General features: G+C 42.3%; 1 protein-coding gene and 1 pseudogene across 2 annotated transcripts in view; one reads left to right on the top strand and one right to left on the bottom strand.

The window, feature by feature from the left end:
• The window catches only part of TEK (TEK receptor tyrosine kinase), a 111056-nt gene that overhangs the window by 58723 nt on the left and 31388 nt on the right, over positions 1-20945 (top strand). For both annotated transcript variants that reach the window (XM_059656515.1, XM_059656514.1), the window contains exons 7-10: positions 9635-9763; positions 12414-12565; positions 13952-14096; positions 19017-19178. In XM_059656515.1, coding sequence (XP_059512498.1) covers positions 9635-9763; positions 12414-12565; positions 13952-14096; positions 19017-19178 — 588 coding nt within the window. The remainder of the gene's footprint in view (positions 1-9634; positions 9764-12413; positions 12566-13951; positions 14097-19016; positions 19179-20945) is intronic.
• Positions 3913-4368, bottom strand: LOC132211848 (small ribosomal subunit protein eS17-like; annotated as a pseudogene).

Below are 20945 nucleotides of genomic sequence, written 5' to 3'. Positions count from 1 at the left end.
CTCATACACCTCACCTGGGATCTTATTAAAACAGAGTCTGATTTCATGGGTCTGGGCTGGGGGCGGAGGGTCTGCCTTTCTAACAAGCTCCCACATGTGCCGATGCTGTTGGTTTTCAGACCACACTTGACGTTGGAATGTCACTGAGTGCATCATAAATATCAGCACTTTCAGGTCAGATCCAGACTGGATTTGGTGTTAGGTAATTGAGAAAGTTATGATCTAATCTTCTATGGACATTACTCACGCAGTCCTCACTTCAGCTACTCTAAGACCCCCTCTGCCCTTTCTAACGTCTACTTTCCCGTTCGATAAGCTACAAAGGTATGTGTTTCCCATCTTCTTTCCAGTGTGTGTTTCATATCTCCTGCAACACAGAGTAGCTTCACATGAACCTGCAGCCAAATATGCCAGGTCTTTACTAATGAACATTAGTGGAGTGAATTAGCCAGAGCTGAAAGGGTTTTCAGTATTTACCTCACAAAGCCAGCTTTTTGCACATCTGGCACTATTGGGAGTTAGGATGGGGCCCCCAGCAACCTGAAAACAATGTCCTAGGGGTGAGCAGTTCAGTAAAAATATAAGCAAGACACATCTGTAATTGAAAGTTTTCTAGTAGTCATGTTTAAAAAGTAAAAACAACAACAAGCGAAATAATTTTAATATTTCATTTAACTCAATATGCCAAAGTATTTCAAGAAGTAACCAATAGAAAAAAGTTTTAACGAGATAGTTTTCATTCCTTTTTCACACTAAGTCTTTGAAATCTCAATTTGGACTAGCTATATTTTAAGTGCTCAGTAGCCATGCATGTCTAGTGGCTACCATATTGAACAGCACAGTGTTAGGGGCTTGGAGTAAGAGGGCAAAGAAGAGAGTTACACAAAAGCAAGCTGCAGCTGCTACAAACCACTCAAGTCCCTGTAGATGTTGTATCTGCCCCCGTGGAACACAGAGGGGGCCACAGCAGTGAAGGAATCTTACCTGGTCTGTGAGATGTGCACCTTAAAGCAAAAGGTGCCCCCCAGGTGGGGGCAGATCCAGTTCCCTTAAAAAAAAAGAATATTATAAAACTATGCAAATTAAAAAAACACACATGTGTGTATGTAAACACTGCCAGAACCCCGAGAGGGGTGAGTGCATTTTAGGAGTCTAGAATATAAGCCTCATCAGCTTCATAGTGAATGTGTCTCTAGGTTCAGGTTTATAAGAATATGCATATTGACTCATCCCAGCCATGCCAGGCTCAAGAAATCACTATGATTTTATGAACTGGAAATTTCTAGTGTTCTCCCCCCAGACTCCTTCCTAAGACCTCCAATCACCTATGTGCTAGCTAGACATTTTGATATTGTCCCTTAGGTCCCTGCGACACTAATCATTTCTTTCTAACATTTCCACTGTGTTCTTCAGACTGGATATCTATTGATCGAACTTAAAATTCATTGACTCTCTCTTCTGTTATCTCCACTCTGCTGCTAAGTCCACATAGTAACATTTTCTATTTCAGTTGTCTAGTTCTAGAATGGTTTTTTTGTTATTAAAATATTTTTATTCAACTTATTGGGCTGACCTTGGTTAATAAAATTATATAGATTTCAGGTGTCTAATTCTATAATACATCATTCAAATATTGTATTGTGTGTTCATCACTCAAGTGAAGTCTCCTTCCATCATCATTTATCACTCCTGTACCCTCTTCTATCTCCCCCATATACCCTCCTTCCATTCCCAGTGGTAAATCACTATACTGTTGTCTGTATCTATGATTGGTTTTTGTTTATTTTGCTTAATTCCTTCATTTTTTCACCCAGTCCCCCAGCACCCCACCCCTCCAAAACCTGTCAGTCTGCTTTCTGTATCTACAAGTCTATTTCTATTTTGCTTGCCTATTAATTTTGTTCATTAGATTTTTACATATAAGTGAAATCATATGGTATTTGTCTTTCTCTGATTGGCTTCTTTCACTTAGTGTAATACTCTCCTTGCCCATCCATGGTGTTGCAAAAGGTAAAATTTCCTTCTTTTTTATGGCCAAGTAGTATTCTGTTGTGCAAATGTACTACAGCATTTTTGTTGTTAATGCTCACTCGAGGATATTTTTTCATTGATTTTTAGAGAGAGTAGAAGGGAGGGAAAGGGTGCGGGGCGGGGTGCGGTGGGGGTGGGGTGGGGTGGAGAAACATCGATATGAGAGAGACACACCTTGATTGGTTGCCTCCAGCATATGCCCCTTGGGGCTGGGGAACAAACCTGCAACCCAGGTAGGAGCCATGATCAAGAATCAAACCCACGACCTTTTAGTGTGTGGACTGATGCTCTATCACTGAGCCACACTGGCCAGGGCATTACTGCAGCTTTTTTATCTGTTCTTCTACTGATGGACACTTGGGTTGCTTCCAAATCATGACTATTGTAAATAATGCTGCAATGAACATAGGGGTGCATATATTCTTTTGAATCAGTGTTTTGAGTTTCTTTGGATATATTTCCAGAGGTGAAATTGCTGGATCATAAGGCAGTTCCATTTTTAATGTTTTGAGGTGACTTGATACTGCTCAACAGTGTATGAGGATTCTCTTTTCTCCACATCTTCACCAACACTTGTTGTTTGTTCATTTATTGATGATAGCCATTCTGACAGGTGTGAGGTGATAACTCATTGTGGTATTAATTTGCATCATTTCTTTGATGATTAGTGACATTGAACATATGTTCATTGTCTATTGCCCATCTGTATTTCCTCTTTGGAGAAGTCTCTATTCAAGTCCTTTGTCCATTTTTTAATTGCACTTTTTGTTGAGTTGTATAAGTTTTTTATTATCAGATGTATCATTAACAAATATGTTCTTCCATTCAGTGGGTTATCTTTTCATTTTCTTGCTGGTTTCCTTTGCTGTGCAAAAACATTTTAGTTTGATGTAGTTCAATTGTTTATTTTTTCTTTTGGTTCTCTTGCCTGAGGAGGCATACCAGAAAAAAATATTTCTATGAAAAATGTCTGCGATTTTACTGCCTATGTTTTCTCCTATGATTTTCATGGTTTTGAGACTTATCTTTAATCCATTTTGAGTTTATTCTTGTGGATTGTGTTCACACATATCTCCAATTTTCTCAGTGCCGTTTATTGAATAGACTATCTTTGTATATTTTTGTCTCTTTTGTTGAATATTAATTGACCATAAAGGCAAGGGTTTGTTGCTGGACTCTCTTTTCTGTTCCATTGACTTATATCTGTTTTTATGCCAGTGTCATGCTGTTTTGATTACTATGACCTTGTATAATTTGATATCAGATAATGTGATTCTTCAAACTTTTTCTTAAGATTGCTGTGGCTATTTCTGGTCTTTTGTAATTCCATATAAATGTTTGGACTATTCTAGCTCTGTGAAATATGCCATTGGTGTCTTGATAGGAATTGCATTCAATCTGTAGACGGTTTTGGGTAGTATGGACATTTTAATGATGTTAATTCTTCCCATTCATGAACATGGTATATGCTTCCACTTATTTGGATCTTCTTCACTTTCTTTTTTACAGTGTCTTATAATTTTATGAATTCTTTACTAGGTGTTTTATTAGTTTTTGAAGCAATTGTGAATGGGATTATTTTCATAGTTTCTCTTTCTGATAGCTCATTATTGGTGTTAAAAATGAAACAATATCTAGATATTTATTTTGTATCCTGTTACTTTACTGAATTCATTTATGAGTTCCAGTAGTTTTTTGTGGGTTTTTTTAGTGGAGTCTTTAGAACAAGGGTGGGGAACGTCTGGGCTGTGGGCTATATAAGACCCACAAATCATTTGGTCTGGCCCTATCAAAGCATTAGGGGTGAGTTATTAAATGTTTGACCAAATAAAGCAGGCTAATTTTTTAAGTTTATAAGCTTTTTTTTTTAAAGATTGTCCATGGTTTATTGATACTATTACAACATAGAAAAATATTCAAACTGTGTCACGTGGTGTTTTGAAATTCATCCCAACTGTAGGCTGAGGGACCTGCAGGTTGGACAGACTGCCCAAGTCCAAGAGCTTCAGCATTTCCTTAGTGTCAGGGTCAACTTCAATGATCTCTTGAGCCAGGGTGGAGACCTCAGGACATAGTTATCCTCCTCTCCCTCTCCCTCTCCTGCAGCTTGATGGGGATGCCTCTCACGGGCCTCTCTGAATCTGCTTCATCAGATGGGTGACATAGCCCCCCATCTTGTTTCAGAGCTTCTTGCTGGGATTAATGGCGACCTCCTCGCTCACGTGCTTGTTGGTGTGGAAGTCGCTGTCCAGGCGTGTGTAGTACTTCTCCATGATGACCCGGGCCGCCTTCTTCACGGTTTTGGTGCGAACGCAGCCCATGTTGGCGGGTCCCTAGTGAAAGAGGAAACCAAGTTAATAATTTTGTATGGGCTGTGAAGGATGTTATAAATATCCAAAAAGCCCTTGGCAGAAAAAGGTTCCCCATCCCTGCGCTAGGGTTTTTACATACAGTATCATATCATTTGCAAATAATGACAGTTGTACTTCTTCCTTTCCGTGGTTTCATTTATCTTTTGTATTTTTTAAGGCTCTATTGCATTTATTTCTGCTCTGATCTTTATTTCCTTCCTTCTCACTTTGGGCTTTGTTTGTTTATTCTTTTTCAAGTTCCATTAAGTATAAAGTTGGATTGCTTTTTTGAGGTTTTTCTTGTGTCGAGGAAGGCCTGTAATGCTGTGAAATTTCCTACTAGGATTGCTTTCACTGTGTCCCATACATTTTGGATTGTTGTGTTCGCATTTTCATTTGTTTCAAGGTATCTTTTGATTTCTTCCTTGACCTCATTGTTGACCATTCATTGTTTACTAATGTTTAGCTTCCATGTCTTTGTGTGTTTTTCAGTTTTTTTCTTGTTATTGATTTCTAGCTCCATACTATTATGGTCAGAGAAGATGCTTGGTATGATTTCATTCTGAGACTTGTTTTGTGTCCTAACATGTGGTCTATCTTACAAAATGTTACATGTGCACTTGAAGAGAATGTATATTCTGCTGCTTTGGGGTGAAATGCTCTGATGATATCAATTAAATCTATCTGATCTAGTGTGTCATTTAAGGCGGCTGTTTTCTTGCTGATTTTCTGTCTGGAAGAACTATCCATTTATGTCAATGAGGTGTTCTAATCCCCTACTGTATTGCTGTTAATCTCTTCCTTTATGTTCATCAAGCTTTGCTTTATATGTTGCGGTGCTCCTATGTTGGGTGCATAAACGTTTACATCCTCTTGTTGGATTTATTATTATCTAGTGTCCTTCTTTGTTTCTTATCATAGCCTTTGTTTTAAAGCCTATTTTGTCAGATATAAATATTTCTACCCCAGCTTTTATTTCCTTTCCATTTGCATGAAATATCTTTTTTTCTGTCTCTTTATTTTAGTCTGTGTGTATCTTTCATTCCCAGTTGAGTCTCCTGTAGACAGCATATAAATGGGTTTTGTTTTCTTATCCATTTTGCTATCCTATGTCTTTTGATTGGATCATTTAAGCCATTTACATTTGAAGTGATCATTGCTAGGTATGTATTTATTGTGATTTTATTCTTTTTTATTTATTGTTGGCACTATTACAGATGTCCCTCATTCCCTCCTCCTCCCTTTAAACACCTCCACACATCCCCACCCACTCTGCATTTAGTCATCACCACATTGCTCATGGTCTGTGTCCATGAGCTGTGCATATATGTTCTTTGGCTAATCCCTTCACCTTCTTTCATCCAGTCTCTCCTCATCCCCTCCCCTCTAACCTCTGTCAATCTGCTTCATATGTCCATGCCTCTGGTTCTATTTTGTTCATCAGTTTATCTTGTTCATTAGATTCCACATATAAGTGAGATCATATGGTATTTGTCTTTCTCCGTCTGGCTTATTTTGCTTTACATAATAATCCCTAGGTCCATCCATGCTGTCTTAAAAGGTAAAGGTTCCTTTTTTTTTTACAGTTGTATAGTATTCTACTGTGTAAATGTACCACAGCTATTTTATCTATTCATCTTCTCATGGGCACTTGGGCTGTTTCCAGACTGTGGCTGTTGTAAATAATGCTGCTATGAACACAGGGGTGCATATATTTCTCCTGTTCTTTCATTTGGGGGCATATTTCTTCATCTCCCCATTTTGGTGCCTCTTTGTGTTTGTTCGTATGTATTAGTTAGAGCTGTTATGATTCCCAGTCTTGGTAGAATGGTCTTATGTAGTAAGTGTCCCATGGGACTCAGTGTTGTATTCTTGATTACCTGATCTTGGTGCTCCAGAAATGTCTCTTGTGTGGGTTTTGTGGGTCCTCCTGCTGTAATTGAGTCTTTATTGCTATTGGCCCATTCACCTGTGGGGTTGACCCTCAGGCTGGCTGACTGAAGATTGACCCCGACCACACTATAAAGGCTGTTATGCAGGTGCTGACCACATGAAGAGGAATTCGCTTCAGCAGGGTCTGGTGCCTGCCAAGATCTCCCTTTGGATTGGCTGCTTGCGAAGCTAATTGGATCTTGTTCTGATATTGTCTGAAGCTGGCCAGTGTGTTGGCTCTGGGCCTTTTGGTAGGGACTCTGGTCCAGGCCAATATCAGGTGCTGCCTGTGGCCCTGGGCAACCTGTTTGGAGCTACAAAATGACCCATAGCTTGTGGCTACCTCTGCATATATTCTGATTGGTGCTTCAGAATTCTTAGGATATATTCCCATGCTGTTCCCCACAGTGGCTGCACCAGTCTGCATTTCTACCAGCAGTGCACAGGGTTCCCTTCCCCCCACATTTTCACTAGCACTTGTTGTTTGTCGACTTATTGATGGAACATTTAAGCCATTTACATTTGAAGTGATTACTGCTAGGTTTGTATTCTGAGAGGTGTAAGGTGATATCTCCTTGTGCTTAGGGTTAGGGCTGCCTCTGCTGTGTGCAGAAAGGATCAAGCTGTGCACCAAGGCTGGCTTTTACCAGCACTGGGCCTGGTGGCAGGTCAGCAAAAGTCCCAAGGCACCCTAAGATCTGCCCTGCTTGCCGGCTGCCTGCTAGCTCAGTCACTGCAAGGGCCTCTGGCAGTACTCAAGTTGCATGAGTTCAGTTCTCCAGGTAGTCACCAGGTAGGGGTGAGTGGTATTCATCAGATTGATACAGGTTCAAACTCATTGCGAGTCCTGGGTCTGAGGTCACTCAGCAAATTTTCCAGGGCATACCAAGTCTAGCTGTCACCCACTAGGTGCTCACACACCTTTGTGGTGGGGGTGGTCTCATGGAGTCATCACGGTGAGGCCAGCAGAGTTCATCAGGCCCAGATACACCAAGATTTGGCCTCATGAAGGGAGTGCTCTGCACTAGTTGGGTGTGTGAGGGAAAATGGCTTCTGTCCTAGAGCCACTCAGCTCAGTCTGCCAGGAGCCGAAGCTCAATAGGGCAAGGCGGCTGGGAGTCAGGATGATGGGGCTGGTTAATTTCCTATGATGTGGAGGTATTGTTCAGTGTTGGGGGAAGGCGGGAGAAGTGATGCCCACCACAAAGCCACACAACTCAGTCTGTCTCAGATTCTGTCCAGACCTCAGCAGGGCAAGGCCTACCATGAGTTGAGAGGGTGTGGCCACCTGTAGTCCACAGGGCGGGGCTAGAGGATCTCCCATCAGAGGAGGCACCAGTTAGTTTCATGGGAAAGTGGGGGGAGTAGCCCTGCCCCAAAGCCACACCACTCAGTCACTGACACCCCCGTAGTCTGCCCAGACCTCTACACTCTGGCCTAGGCAGCTGACTCCAGTGCAGGCAGCTGACTCCTTACTGGGATATGACCTCTGCAGGGTGAGGGGACAGGGAGCCCAAGTGTGTGGTTATCGCATTCCCCTAGGCCCGTGGTCGGCAAACTGCGGCTCGCGAGCCACATGCAGCTCTTTGGCCCCTTCAGGGTGGCTCTTCCTAAGCCTTAGGAGTACCCTAATTAAGTTAATAACAATGTACCTACCTATATAGTTTAAGTTTAAAAAATTTGCCTCTCAAAAGACATTTCAATCGTACTGTTGATATCTGGCTCTGTTAACTAATGAGTTTGCCAACCACTGCTCTAGGCTAATGCCATAAGGAGGGGAGTACTCCACCATAGGAGACAGATGGTGTCTGTGGTGCAGCAGAGTTATTCAACACAGGGTTCCGGGCAGTTGTCCTCCAGGCGTTCTCCCCAGAGCCATAAACCCCAGCTCTCCTCCCACAACTCCAGCCTGCTCTGATCTCCCTCCGCCTGAGCCCAGGGTGAGTGGCTGTGAATGAGATTTTGTGTGTTGGCTCTTTGGGAGGATGCCTGGTCTCTAGCGGACACTGTTGCTCCCTGGAAGACAATCCCCACCGATTTTAACAGCCAGGTTTTATGTTGGTGTCTCTTGCCAGCTCTGGTGCTCTGGGCTATGGAGCCCGGCATGGAGTTGAAACCCCACACTCCTCAGGGAGAACCTTTGCAGCTGAGGTAGCCCTCCAGCCTCTCAGCCACTGCCCATGGGTGTGGGGGACAGCCTTTTTTGTGTCTCCACCCTTCCTACCAGTCTTGATGTAGCTTCTTCGGAAAATCCTTGGTTAGAAGACTTCTGTTTCACTAGTCTTCAGTTGGTTATTTAGGTTGATTGTTCTGTATTTTTGTTGTAATTCTAGTTTGGTCCTGGGAGGAGGTGAGTGTAACATTCACCTAGTCTGCTGCCATCTTGGATCCTCTTTTGGCTATTTTTTATAGTTTCTATGTCTATGCTGAGATTTCTCATTGTTTCATTTGTTGTGAGCATATTTTCCTTGATCTCACTGAGCATAATGATTACAGTTGCTTTACAATTTTTGTCTACCATTTCTAACATCTTTGATAATTTGGCCTCATGAAGTTATGAAGGTTGGTCTTTGTTTATTTTTTCTTATGTTGAGTAATTTGGACTTGTATCTTGGACACTGTAAATGTTACATTGTGGAGACTATATTCCTTTGAGGAGTGTTGACTTCATTTTAGCAAACTATTAACTTGGTAGGACTCAAACGGAAAACTCTGACTCTTAGTCATCAGCTCAAACTCAGTTCAGTTCTTCTATTCTTAGCTGGGCAGCTTTGAATCTGCACTTAACATGTGTGGTTCAGGGACCAGCCAAAGATTTGGGAGTTTGCCTTTCTTGCTCTCCCTTTCTAGATTTTCCCTCTCACTTTCCAATGGCCATGGTTGTCCTGACTGTGTCTTCTTGTTCTTCAGGTCAGTAAACTACAGGTTTTCTTGGGAGTTTAGTTTCCCTACTTGGTATCGACTGTACCCAGCCATTAGACTAAAAGCTTAAAAATGGGAAACATCTGATTCCCATCTTCCAAATTTTAATTCCCCTTTAGAATCTGTCTGGTTCCAACTCCCACTCTTCATTGCTTTCAGGTATTTTTTTAAATATAGTTATTATTTATAAGAAGGGTGACCTGGTAAGAGCTTGTTCAATTCTCATAGAAGCAGAATTTCCTAACCCCTTAAGTTCTTGGTAATTCAGATAAACAATGCAGATAAGTCACATACTACTTTAAATGAGTTGATTGGAGAGAAAATGAAACTAGCCACCTATAGCCTGAATGTTTTCCTTCCCCTGTTTCAGCACTGGTTTTTGATGTCTTTGTTTACAGCATGCCAGCCTGGGTATTATGGGCCAGACTGTAAGCTCAGGTGCAGGTGCACCAATGGGGAGATCTGTGATCGCTTCCAAGGATGCCTCTGCTCTCCAGAACGCCAAGGGCTCCAGTGTGAGAAAGAAGGTAAAGCAAGGTAACACTGTAGTCATAGCAACGTTCAGCACACCTGAACCAAGGTTTCTGGAATCATTCTTGCCCCCAAAGCCCAAAATTCTCAAACCACTTCTGTTTCCATCTAAAAGTTGGACCTAGGTTTTAAAGGAAAGCTTTCTTTCCATTCTTTTCAATGGGCCTTTATACTGGCTCACATCCTTTTTTTTTTCTTTTTCTAGAAATAAATCATGTGCTTTTTATAGCACATTAAGTGATAACTGGCCAGCTGACAGCTCTGCCTATCTCTTCTGCTCCCTTCTCTGGGACCAGCCTTTTCTCTAGATATACACAACAGGGAAAAAACTACTTTAGAGGGATTTAGACAAAGGATTTTTTTTAAAAAAGATATAAAAAATAGAAAAGATTACCCTCAGAATGAAATGGTAAGTAATTCTAGTTCAGAAATTACCTGGAACAGAGGTAAGCAAACACTGAGCCATAGACCATAGCTGCTCCACTATTTTTTTTAACATCTTTATTGAGATATAATTTTTATACCTTAAGTTTATTCCCTTAAAGTTATTCAATGGCTTTTAGTATATTTACGGAGTCGTGCGACCATTGCCATAATTTAAGTGTAGCATAGTTCCATCATGCCAGAAGAAATCTTGTACCTGTTAGCAGTAACTCTCATTCTTCCCTCCTTCCAACCCCTGGTGACTATTAACTTTCTGTCTGTACAAATTTGCTTATTCTTGACTGGTTATACCAGGTATACTATAAGTGAGATCATACAGTATATTGTCTTTTGTGGCTGGCTTTTTCACTTATCATACTGTTTTTGAGTTTTATCTGTGTTGTAGCATATATCGGCACTTCATTCCTTCTTAATTGCCCCTCCATCTGTTGTCATAAAGAAAACTATCGGACCACAGCCACACCCATTTGTTTACAAGATATGGTGTATGGCTGCTTTTACACAAGTTGAATAGTTACCACTGAGAACAGATACGGGGGAAATACCAACAGTTGTTTTCTCAAAGGCTTTAGCTTGTCAGCTTTACACTTTCCCTTCTGTCCCCAGCGTTTGGACGTTGTTACAGGGCAGGAACCTGGGAGGGTCTAGCTAGGGAAGGAAATGCTCTGGGCTACTAGAGGAATGGATTGAAATGGAGAACTAAGAAGCTTTAGGAGTTGAATTTTCTATTTTACTCCTTCCTTTCTGTTCTCAGGCTGATGTTGCAAAAAGTGTGAGAAATCTCAGCCCTAGATCCAGACCCTCAGCTTCCAGAGAGCAGCCCCCTTTCATTAACACACACCCTCCCACCCTGCACCTGTACATCCAGCTTCACCTGCATCCAACGGCAGCAAATGCAAGGGACAGTGAAAGAAAGAAATTGTTTAGAAGTGTCAAAGCACTTTTTAAAATTCCTACATAAGGAACTACTTAAGCTGAAAAATTTAATGAGCTTTCTAACCTCTCCAAGTCTACAGATATGTCAAGGACTTACCTCTGTAGTCATAGGCCCTTTTGTCTCCTGCTCCACATACTTCACCTGTTTCTTTCTGGGCCTGAGAACTAGGATATCAATATAAAATGTCACTATTAACGTGTTTACCATGACCCCACCTTCTCCCACCACCGAGATGAAGCAGCATATGAGTGATGACTGCTCTTGGGCACCTCCATCTCCTAGTAAAGAATGGGTTGAACTGTTCTCAACCACGTCTCGCATTTAATTACAAGTGGTCCAAGGTTCTCTAAGATCCTATGGTTCAGAATAAAGCTGTTATATTTCAGGATTGTTCATTCTCTACTCTGCAGATATTAGGCAGGGAATCCTGATGTCTTTGTTTTAACCAGAGGAATATTTTCTTCTTTCAATATTAGAAGCAACATTTTTTGATTTGGCTGTTGACTACACTTTGATCTGGGGAGGGTTATATGTTGCTTTACTTCTCGCATATAACTCTGCCTATTATTTTATTTATTTTTTAATCCTCATCCGAGGATATTTTTCCATTGATTTTTAGAGAGAGAGGGAGAGAGAGGGAAAGATAGAGAGAAAGGCACATTAATTGGTTGCCTCCTGCATGCGCCGGGACGTGCAATCGAGGTACGTGCCCTTGAATGGAATCGAATCCATGACCCTTTGGTCTGTAGGCTGACACTCTATCCACCGAGCTGAACTGGCTAGGGCAAAATCTGACTATTATTAATCATCTGCTACTTGCAGACTTCCCAGTCAATGAAACATCTCTCATATATCCAAACCAATGTTCCTGGTGTTGATCAGCAGAATCATGCGGTTGTTTGCTGAATGGTAGAACTAGTTTTTGTTCTTACAAAAATTCTCTTAACTAGCAAGAAAGAGGCTGAAAAGTAAGGGCAGGGGAGGTATATCATTGGTGCACTGAGGTAGCCCAGCATTATGGTGAACAGTGTGGGCTCTGGATCATCAAGATCTGAGTTTGAATCTGGGCTCTGAGCCTCCCTCTCATCATCTATAAAGTGAGCACCACAATAGGACCCACCTCACAAGTTTTTATGTTATGAGAAAACAATATAATATTTGGAAAGTTCTTTCCTGGATGTGAACTGCTAAATGGAAGCTACTTTTATTATTACTATTGCCGTTGTGTTAAAGATTGGATTTCACAGTGCTGTTTTCTTATCCAGGCAGGCCAAGGATGACCCCAAAGATAGAGGACTTGCCAGATGACATAGAAGTAAACAGTGGTAAATTTAACCCTATCTGCAAAGCGTCTGGCTGGCCACTGCCTGCTAATGAAGAAATGACCCTGGTGAAGCCCGATGGGACAGTGCTCCATGTAAGAGTTATTCTTTTTTAAAAAAATATTTTATTGATTTTTTACAGAGAGGAAGGGAGAGGGATAGAGAGTTAGAAACATCGATGAGAGAGAAATATCGATCAGCTGCCTCCTGCACACCTCCTACTGGGGATGTGCCCGCAGCCAACGTATACCTGGGATCTTTCAGTCTGCAGGCTGACGCTCTATCCACTGAGCCAAACCAGTTAGGGCATTAGAGTTATTCTTAATCTGCCCTCCTGACATCACTAGATACTTTCAGTGTAGTAGTCACCCCGCCCAAGGCTGGATTCCACTTAGGGCTTGCATCCCCCAGGCTAGGATGCTGTTAGCTTTGACTCCGGACAGACCTGTTCCCACATCTGCGGTTCAGAAGCCAGGATCCACAGAACCCCTGAGGTCGGGAGGCATTCCTCGGGTCTCCCTGCCCTTCTGTCTCCCCTCACTGATGGTGCTCACCACTGGCTATGGCGCTATGGCAGCTGTTCTTCTTTGCTGGAAAGGACCAAGCTGCTTTTTCCATACCTTTCCCCTTTCTCTCCCACCATCCTAAATTTCCCTGTGTCACAAATGATCCCCAGGACGTTGGTGTATTTCCTTAGCTAATTTTTTAAGAAACAGTGATCTTTCATGTCTCTCAAAGATGACTGAAAATCAACTTACCAGGAAGGCAGTGACCTCTCAGGGACGTGGCTATGTACGCGTCCAGAACACGCCATTGCCAATGTCCACACGCCAGATGCTCCTGATCCCACGCAAACAACCCGTTAGGTAGTAGAAGCCAACGGACAGCTTCCCAGCTCTTGTTGGCCTTTCCACAAGGTCATGGGAGCAACACTACTACCTAGTGAGGGCCAACCAGACGATCAACCTTCTAACTGAGCATCACCTGGCCCTTTCTGCAGTGTGGGAACTGGGTGGGTGAAGTTTAGTAACCAAGGAACTGGGCACAAGTGGCAGAGCCGGTATGTGGACTCAGAGCCCTGGCTTTTCCCACACGACCACACTTGACAGCCCTCACACCCTTTGGGAAGCCATGGTATCCTCTCACCCTGCCATCTCTGTATTGGACCAGAAAGCAGAGAGTGTTGCCAGAAGCAGTGTAAGAGGAATTAGACCGCTTGCTTGTAACTATTTACCCCACACGCCCAAACACACAAATACAACCAGCAGGATCTGTGAGGGCGTCAATCCAATATAAACTCTTGGGGCTACTACAATAGCGTTGGAAATGGGCCAGTGATTATACAAGCCTTGCATTGAACTTCTTAATCTCTCCTAGAAAACTTCTTATTAAACAATGAGACGGGGTCAGTGTTATGAACCTTTGTGTTTACGCCTCCCTGGAAGCTTTGATTTTTTTTTTTTTGTATTCGACCTTTCCAGCCAAAAGACTTTAACCACACAGGTCACCTGTCAGTGGCCACCTTCACCATCCACCGGCTGCTGCCCCCTGACTCAGGAGTCTGGGTCTGCAGTGTGAACACCGTGGCCGGGATGGTGGAAAAGCCTTTCAACATTTCTGTGAAAGGTAAGCTAAGCTCCGCGTCCAGAGGAAGAGCTTGTATCCTTGAAGCTTTGTTTATGTTTCGCTGGGTGTTGCTTCCAGATAGGAATGTTATCTGACCGCTAAAATGTCTTTTTGGATCTTTCCCAGGATACTAAGTCTTTACAGTTTTGTTTTGTTTTTATGGGCAGGAAAATGGAAAGGAAGGATTGAGTATATGACCTTCGGGGTCACATAGCCCAGGGATTGATTTTTGTCCCTATTATCTAGTCACTGTGTGTGTGCACCTGGGAAAATGAATTAGCCTCTCCCAGTCTTCTTTTTGTGTGTGTGAATGAAGCTTAGTTTACCTACATTTCTGGCTTATTGCGAAGGTTTACTAGATAAATAAAACACTCGGAATTGTGTCTGGTACAAAGTGTCTGGTCATGTTTATATTTCATCAAAAGCTTCATCATTGTTGTGACTTCTGACTTCCTACTCATTATTGTAAAGATTACTTGGAAATTTTTGAGACTTATGCTTCTGAATGAACATGAATGATTTTTTTCACATATTCAGTGTTGTATTTCTTCTGCTACAAATTTGCCTTTCAAAATGCAAATTAATCTATGGGGGTGTATGTACATTTGTAGCTTGACAGAAGAAATAAAGTGAAGGCAAATCCCAGGTAGGTTGGCTGGTATACATGGATACAACAAGGAGCCTTAAATATGGAAGTTACTTATGAGTCCATTTAGACAAAAGTACCCAACACTCTTAGTATATATTCTTGGAAAGGCAGTGAGATAACTGTTTCACCACCTGCTTCATCTTATTTAATCTTTATAAGAAACTTATGCACTAGATATTGTTATCCCCACTTTACCAGCCAGGAACCAGGCTCAGAGATTTAACTAACTTGTCTAAGGTAGTACGTCTGCTAAGCAACGAACCTTAACTTTGAATCTGGGTTTCCTGACTCCAAATCCTTCACCATTTTGCTTTCTGAGTCTCTTGAATTACAGACGAGGAAGCAAGATGACGAAGGTTGATTTCTATTTGACTCACTTCATTACTTGATTAGGAATCTTTGGGAGAACCGAGAGGTAATTTCTATAAATGAAATGAATGTAAACATAATCTTTTATTGTTAAAAGGCCAATCACAGCAATACCATAAACAGAGCCTCATAGATTTGGATTCTCTACCCAGAGAATCCATGTAAACCACCTCAGAATTCTCAGTATTTTTTTGATTACTGGACAAATCCCAAATCTGATTTACTTGGAGTAATCACATTGTCAAAACAATGTCTACGTCAGACATGTTCTTGGAAGAAAGAAAACAATATACAAACAAGGCAAATTATATCATTGTTTAAGCTTCTTGTCATGTTTGTTATCCAGGGAAAATAAAAATAAGAATGATTTAAAAAGCAAACCACATTGCTAAGATTCAGGCGAATCTTATTTTAATGAGAGACATAGCACATGACGTCAGTTCAAGGACGCATCTCTAGTTCCAAGTCACTGGTGCCTCTTCACTGCCATGTTGATGAACTTTCATAAAATGGGAACAGCCGTTGGGTAAAGTTGTCAGTGTCTTTAACCGGAGTATTTGTAGAAATAGATACTAGGCTTTATTACCAGAGGACAAATTGGTACGACGACTCTGGCAAACTGGCACTATATGCTAAAGCTAATCCTACACTTACCCTGTCACCTGGCCATTTTACTCCAAGGTATATGCTTAAAAGACATGTGTGCATATGTTCAAAACAGACATCTGCAAGAACGTTCCAAGCAGTTTTATTCAGAATAGCCCCAAACCGAAATTAACCCAAATGCCATCACCGTTGGAAGGGATAAGTAGGTTGTGGAGCATTCATGTGCATTCCTTTGCTAGGGCTGCTTTAACAAAGGACCACCGACTGGAGCCTTAAAAGACAAAAATTTATTTCTCACAGTTCTGGAGCCTGGAAGTCCAAGATCCAGGTGCCAGCAGAATTGGTTCCTTCCGAGGCCTCTCCCTTAGGCTTGTAGCTGGCCTCCATGTGGTCTTCCCTATGCATGTGTGTGCATCCTCATTTCATGTTTTTATGAGGACAATAGTCATATTGGATTAGGAACTACCCTAATAACCTCATTTTCTCTTAATTACCTTCTTAAAGACTTATCTCTAAACACAGTTACATTCTGAGGTTCTGGGGTTTAAGACCTCCACATATGAATTTGGGGGGAATGCAATTCATTCATAACAGTGGAAAACTAAACAATAATAAAAGAAATCCTGCCACCTTATGGATGAGACATAATAATGGGCAAAAGAAAGTACATGCTTACGATTCTATTCTCCTAAAGTTAAAGAGCAGGCATAACTAATCTATGCTCACAGAAGTTAGGATGGTAGTTCCCTATCGGCTGGGAAGGGACATAGGTGCTTGGTGCTTTTCGGGGGCGGGGAGGGTGGCTGGAAATATTTTCTATCTCAGTCTGGGTAGTGGTTACAAGGGTGTATACATAGGTAAAGTCCTTGAGCTAAATACACTTAAGATTTTTGCACTTTACAATATGTATATATCTGTAAGAATGATTAGAAGACAAAAAGCAAAATGATAAATTACTAAAAGGAAGCTTTTGGAGTAATTTTCTTACCCTTGTAAAGTTATCTCTTTTACAAGAGACTGACACTAATAACTATATTAACATGCATTTCGATGATTTAAACAAACAGGTGGTCCTATGTGATCATACAAGGGAAGCACTCACTGTTTTCAGAGTGCTCTCTTCAGAAACTGATCTAAGAAAATGTGTATTCTGACTTACTGGACTTAACACTGGCATAGCCACCTCGGCAGGGCATGCTGCTCAATTAGGCTTCTTACTGCTTTATTATCCTAACCTTAGGCAACCTACTCCTCAGTCTTTATTTAGTCAGCCAATAGCATTGGTAAAGGACTACATGTTTTAGGCTTGGGAATATAGCAATAATACAAGGGGGGCAGGGAAAGCCCTCTCATTATGGAGCTTTCATTCCCATAGAGAGATATAAACAATGAACAAATAAATAAGTAAAATGTCTAGTTTGCTGAGATGCTAAGTGCCATGGAGAAGATTAAAGCCAAAATGGGGCCAAAGAATGCTGGGGCCAGGCCGGAGAGGTGACTCATCTAAAATGGGGTAGGATTCCCTGATAAAATGATATTGAGCAAAGACTTGAAGGTCATTTTTACAGACGGTGAGTCAAAACATTAAGACTGAGAGATAAAGTTATTGAACATTGTAATGTCCCCTGAAATCTGAAAGAGTCTACATTATATAATACACACTCTTGTGGAGAAAATAAAACAACAATTGTGCATTTCTAAGAAGGTCAGGCTAACAGAGCTACAGAACTCACTGGAAATTCAGTTGAAAAACAGTGATTCAGCACCTGGTGAACAAACCTATATGGTCTGTTTAGAGTCTACTGCAGTGTTTTACAACTTTTTTAAAAAAATCATTATTCATTACAGAGTCCTCTTAGAAATTGTTTCCCAAAACTCTACGCCCATCACTATAAAATGTTAATTAACATCACAGATGTACTGCCTGTCTGTTTATGTACTGTGGCTCTTCACAAGGCCACAAGCCATTGTAATAGTTTATCCCAAGAATTTTCACCTCCTTGGTGGGGTGCTATTGTCCCCACTGAGAATACATGACCTTTGAGAGATGGGGAGATTATGCTGGGTTATCCAGATGGATCCACTCTAATCACATGAGTCCTTAAAAGCAAAGAACTTTTCCTGGCTCTAGTCAGAAAGATATATTACGATAGAAGGAGGGTCAGAGAGATGCAACCTGCTGACTTTGAAGCTGGAGGAAGGGGCCGCGAGAGGAGGAATGTAGGTAGTTTCTAAAAGTTGGAACAAATAAGGAAACATTATCCTTTAGAGCCTCCAGAAAGAACACAGTCCTGCTAACACCTTGATGTTAGCCCCGTAAGACCCCTGTCTGACTTTTGACCTTCAGAACTGTTAGACAATGATCATGTTGTTTTCAGAAACCCCTCCCCCGACAAAAGAGAGAGATGCATAGTCTAGTGCAGTGATGGCGAACCTTTTGAGCTCGGTGTGGCAGCATTTTGAAAAACCCTAACTTAACTCTGCTGCCGTGTCACATATAGAAATTTTTTGATATTTGCAACCATAGTAAAACAAAGACTTATGTTTTGATATTTATTTTATATATTTAAATGCCATTTAACAAAGAAAAATCAACCAAAAAAATGAGTTCGCGTGTCACCTCTGGCACGTGTGTCATAGATTCGCCATCACTGGTCTAGTGGGAAGATCGACATCAAATAATCACACAAAATCACCAAGAATAACAAGTCCTGAAAATTATAATGAAGCAAAAGTAGAAGTTCTGTGAAAGCCTAGGATAGCCTTTGTGAAGAACTCACTTTGGAGGTCAGAGTTGAATGATGGGTAAGAGTTAACTGGAGAAGAGTGGGAGGTGGAGCATTCCTTTCCGAAAACGACGTCAACGTCTACGAAGACTGAGCCGAAAAGGAGCTTGCTGCTGCTTTGTTAGTTGGATGAACTGAATGTTGGTCAGTGGGACTGGAGGGTATTGGGTGAGGAGAAGAGGAGGCTGGAGAGGAGGCAGGGACTCATTCGTGCCAGGCCTGGCAGGTCATGGTCCACATTTTAGGCTTTATTCTGGATGTAATGGGAATCCATTGAAGGGTCTTGAGCAGAGGAGTCGTCATATTTTAAGAAAGCGCTTTGTAGATAAGGGGTTGAAGAGGCAATAGCTAAGTGGGGAGATCACAGAGCAGTTGATTTCATGGCATCTGAGCAGAGAGCTCTGAGAGGGTGTTGTTGGAAATGTAAAGGCACTCCCCCTCTCCCCCACCTAAGAATAACGATAAAACCCCAAATCTAAGAACGAATCTGATTGCTGAATTTGTGTTTAGTTCTTCCAAAGCCCCTGAATGCCCCCACCGTGATTGACATCGGACATAACTGTGCTGTCATCAACATCAGCTCTGAGCCTTACTTTGGGGATGGACCAATCACAGTCAAGAAGCTTCTCTACAAACCTGTCAATCATTACGAGGCTTGGCGCCATATTCAGGGTAAGGTTTGTAGAGGAAGGTTCCCGCTGGAGGTGTACCAGGAAGGAAAACTTCCCCCGACCCCGAAGCCCCTCTCCTGGCTCAGCCCTCTTCCCCTTGGTGCTGGCTGTAGCAGAGGGTTTAGTTTTAGAGTTTTCAGGATAGAGTGTGGGGCCCTCTGAATTCGGGGCCACCTTTCTGAAAGTCGGGGTGTGCTATGGAACACGGAACAGACTGCATCGGGAGTGACTGTCTATATCCGTGTTTCTTTTTCAGGCTTCTCTGGCTCTCCAGCCCTGTTTTTAGTTACTCTGTCTGGGTTGGTCATGGTGAAAGATCCATGTTTATGCCATAAATATGATAACAGGAAATTCCAGGGTTTACTGAAAAGACAAAGAGACCGAATCTGCTTAAATTCGAGGGTGATTGTTGCTGCTATATTAAGTTGTTTGTTCTTGTTCTCATTTGAGTCTTGCCCTGTCCTGCAGGCTCCGAAAGCACAGCGATTGTGAGAGGAATTTGGGCCTGAAAAGTTTACCTTGTGGCAGACTGAAAGGCAGCGAGGGGAGGGGGGGGGGGGGCAGGCACAAAGTACATGCTCCTCCCCCAACTCCCTGAAAGAAAAAATAATTCCACAAAGTGTGATCAAATGTCAAAAGTTCATAAAAACACTGTTAATGAATGAATTTGTTAAATTTCTTTTGAAGCACACATTAGAGTTCTGTTCGTTGCATGACGATGTATAATCACCATTTTTGAAAAGGAAGCTGAGCACTGTCTATTGGCGCCGCTGCTTTCATTGTGCCATCCTGCAGAGAGAGCTGGCGGGGGGGGGGGGTGGGGTGGGGGGGTGGGGGGGGGGTCGTGCTGCAGGCGGCACACACCCTCCACCGGCACCCACCCCACACCGGCACCCACCCCACACGGGTGCCTGCGCCTCTGGAAAGGGCAAGGAAGTTACAAAAAAGGAGAAGAAAAGGAGGGGCGGGGGTTAGTGCTCCTAGGTGATCTGGGTTTGCTGAATAAAGTCATGGGATTAGTACTGAACTCTTCAGGTTCTGTTGTAGACTCAGCTCAAATTCACTATCTGAGCAACGGAAGGCTGAATTGTGGGGTGGCTATTTCCAGCACTGATGCCTAGATCTTATTAAAAGCATGGTGGTAAAAATTCATCGTCTCTTTTTAGAAGTAGACATCCAAAACATGGTCTTCTAAGGACTCTTAGGCACAGCCCACTTTTTCCTTACCGGCTGGAAATTTATCACCTGGCGAGGCACGATCTCCCTTCGCAGGGTCTGTGGAGAAGGAGGCGGGCCAAAGCCCAGCGCTCAGGAGCAAGCAGCCCGCACACTTGTGAATGGATCTGGGCACCCCAGACCCTTCCTTTGTAATGGTGTGGGCCAGGCCACCGCCCGTCATTCTGAGCAAACCCTGAGATTTCTCCTCCGGAAGCTTGCTTGCCATCACTGCCTGTACTGAAAAACAGCCGAAATTAAGTTCTTTATGTTATTCTAAATTGAGGTTTTCTCCCCCAAATCAGATTGGTATTCCATAGAGTTGAAGATTGGTGTGATTTTAGAATTTTACTCTACACAGGAAAAGACTAGAGCAGAAATGATTACGCGGCGCAGAGATACCTCTATTACTGTACACACTGCAACCTGGAGTTTTCCTTCGAGAAGCCGTGTGTCCCTTATATTAGGAATGGTGAGGCCCTGAAGATGGAACTGCCTCTCCATTTCACTAAGACATTGTGCTTTTAGAGGCCAAACAGTAGTTCCCATCCCA

Source organism: Myotis daubentonii, chromosome 11 (genome assembly GCF_963259705.1).
Source record: "Myotis daubentonii chromosome 11, mMyoDau2.1, whole genome shotgun sequence".
NCBI classification, from domain to species: Eukaryota; Metazoa; Chordata; class Mammalia; order Chiroptera; family Vespertilionidae; genus Myotis; species Myotis daubentonii.
The sequence above is the reverse complement of the archived record's forward strand: the minus strand, read 5'-3'. Positions and strand labels throughout refer to the sequence as shown.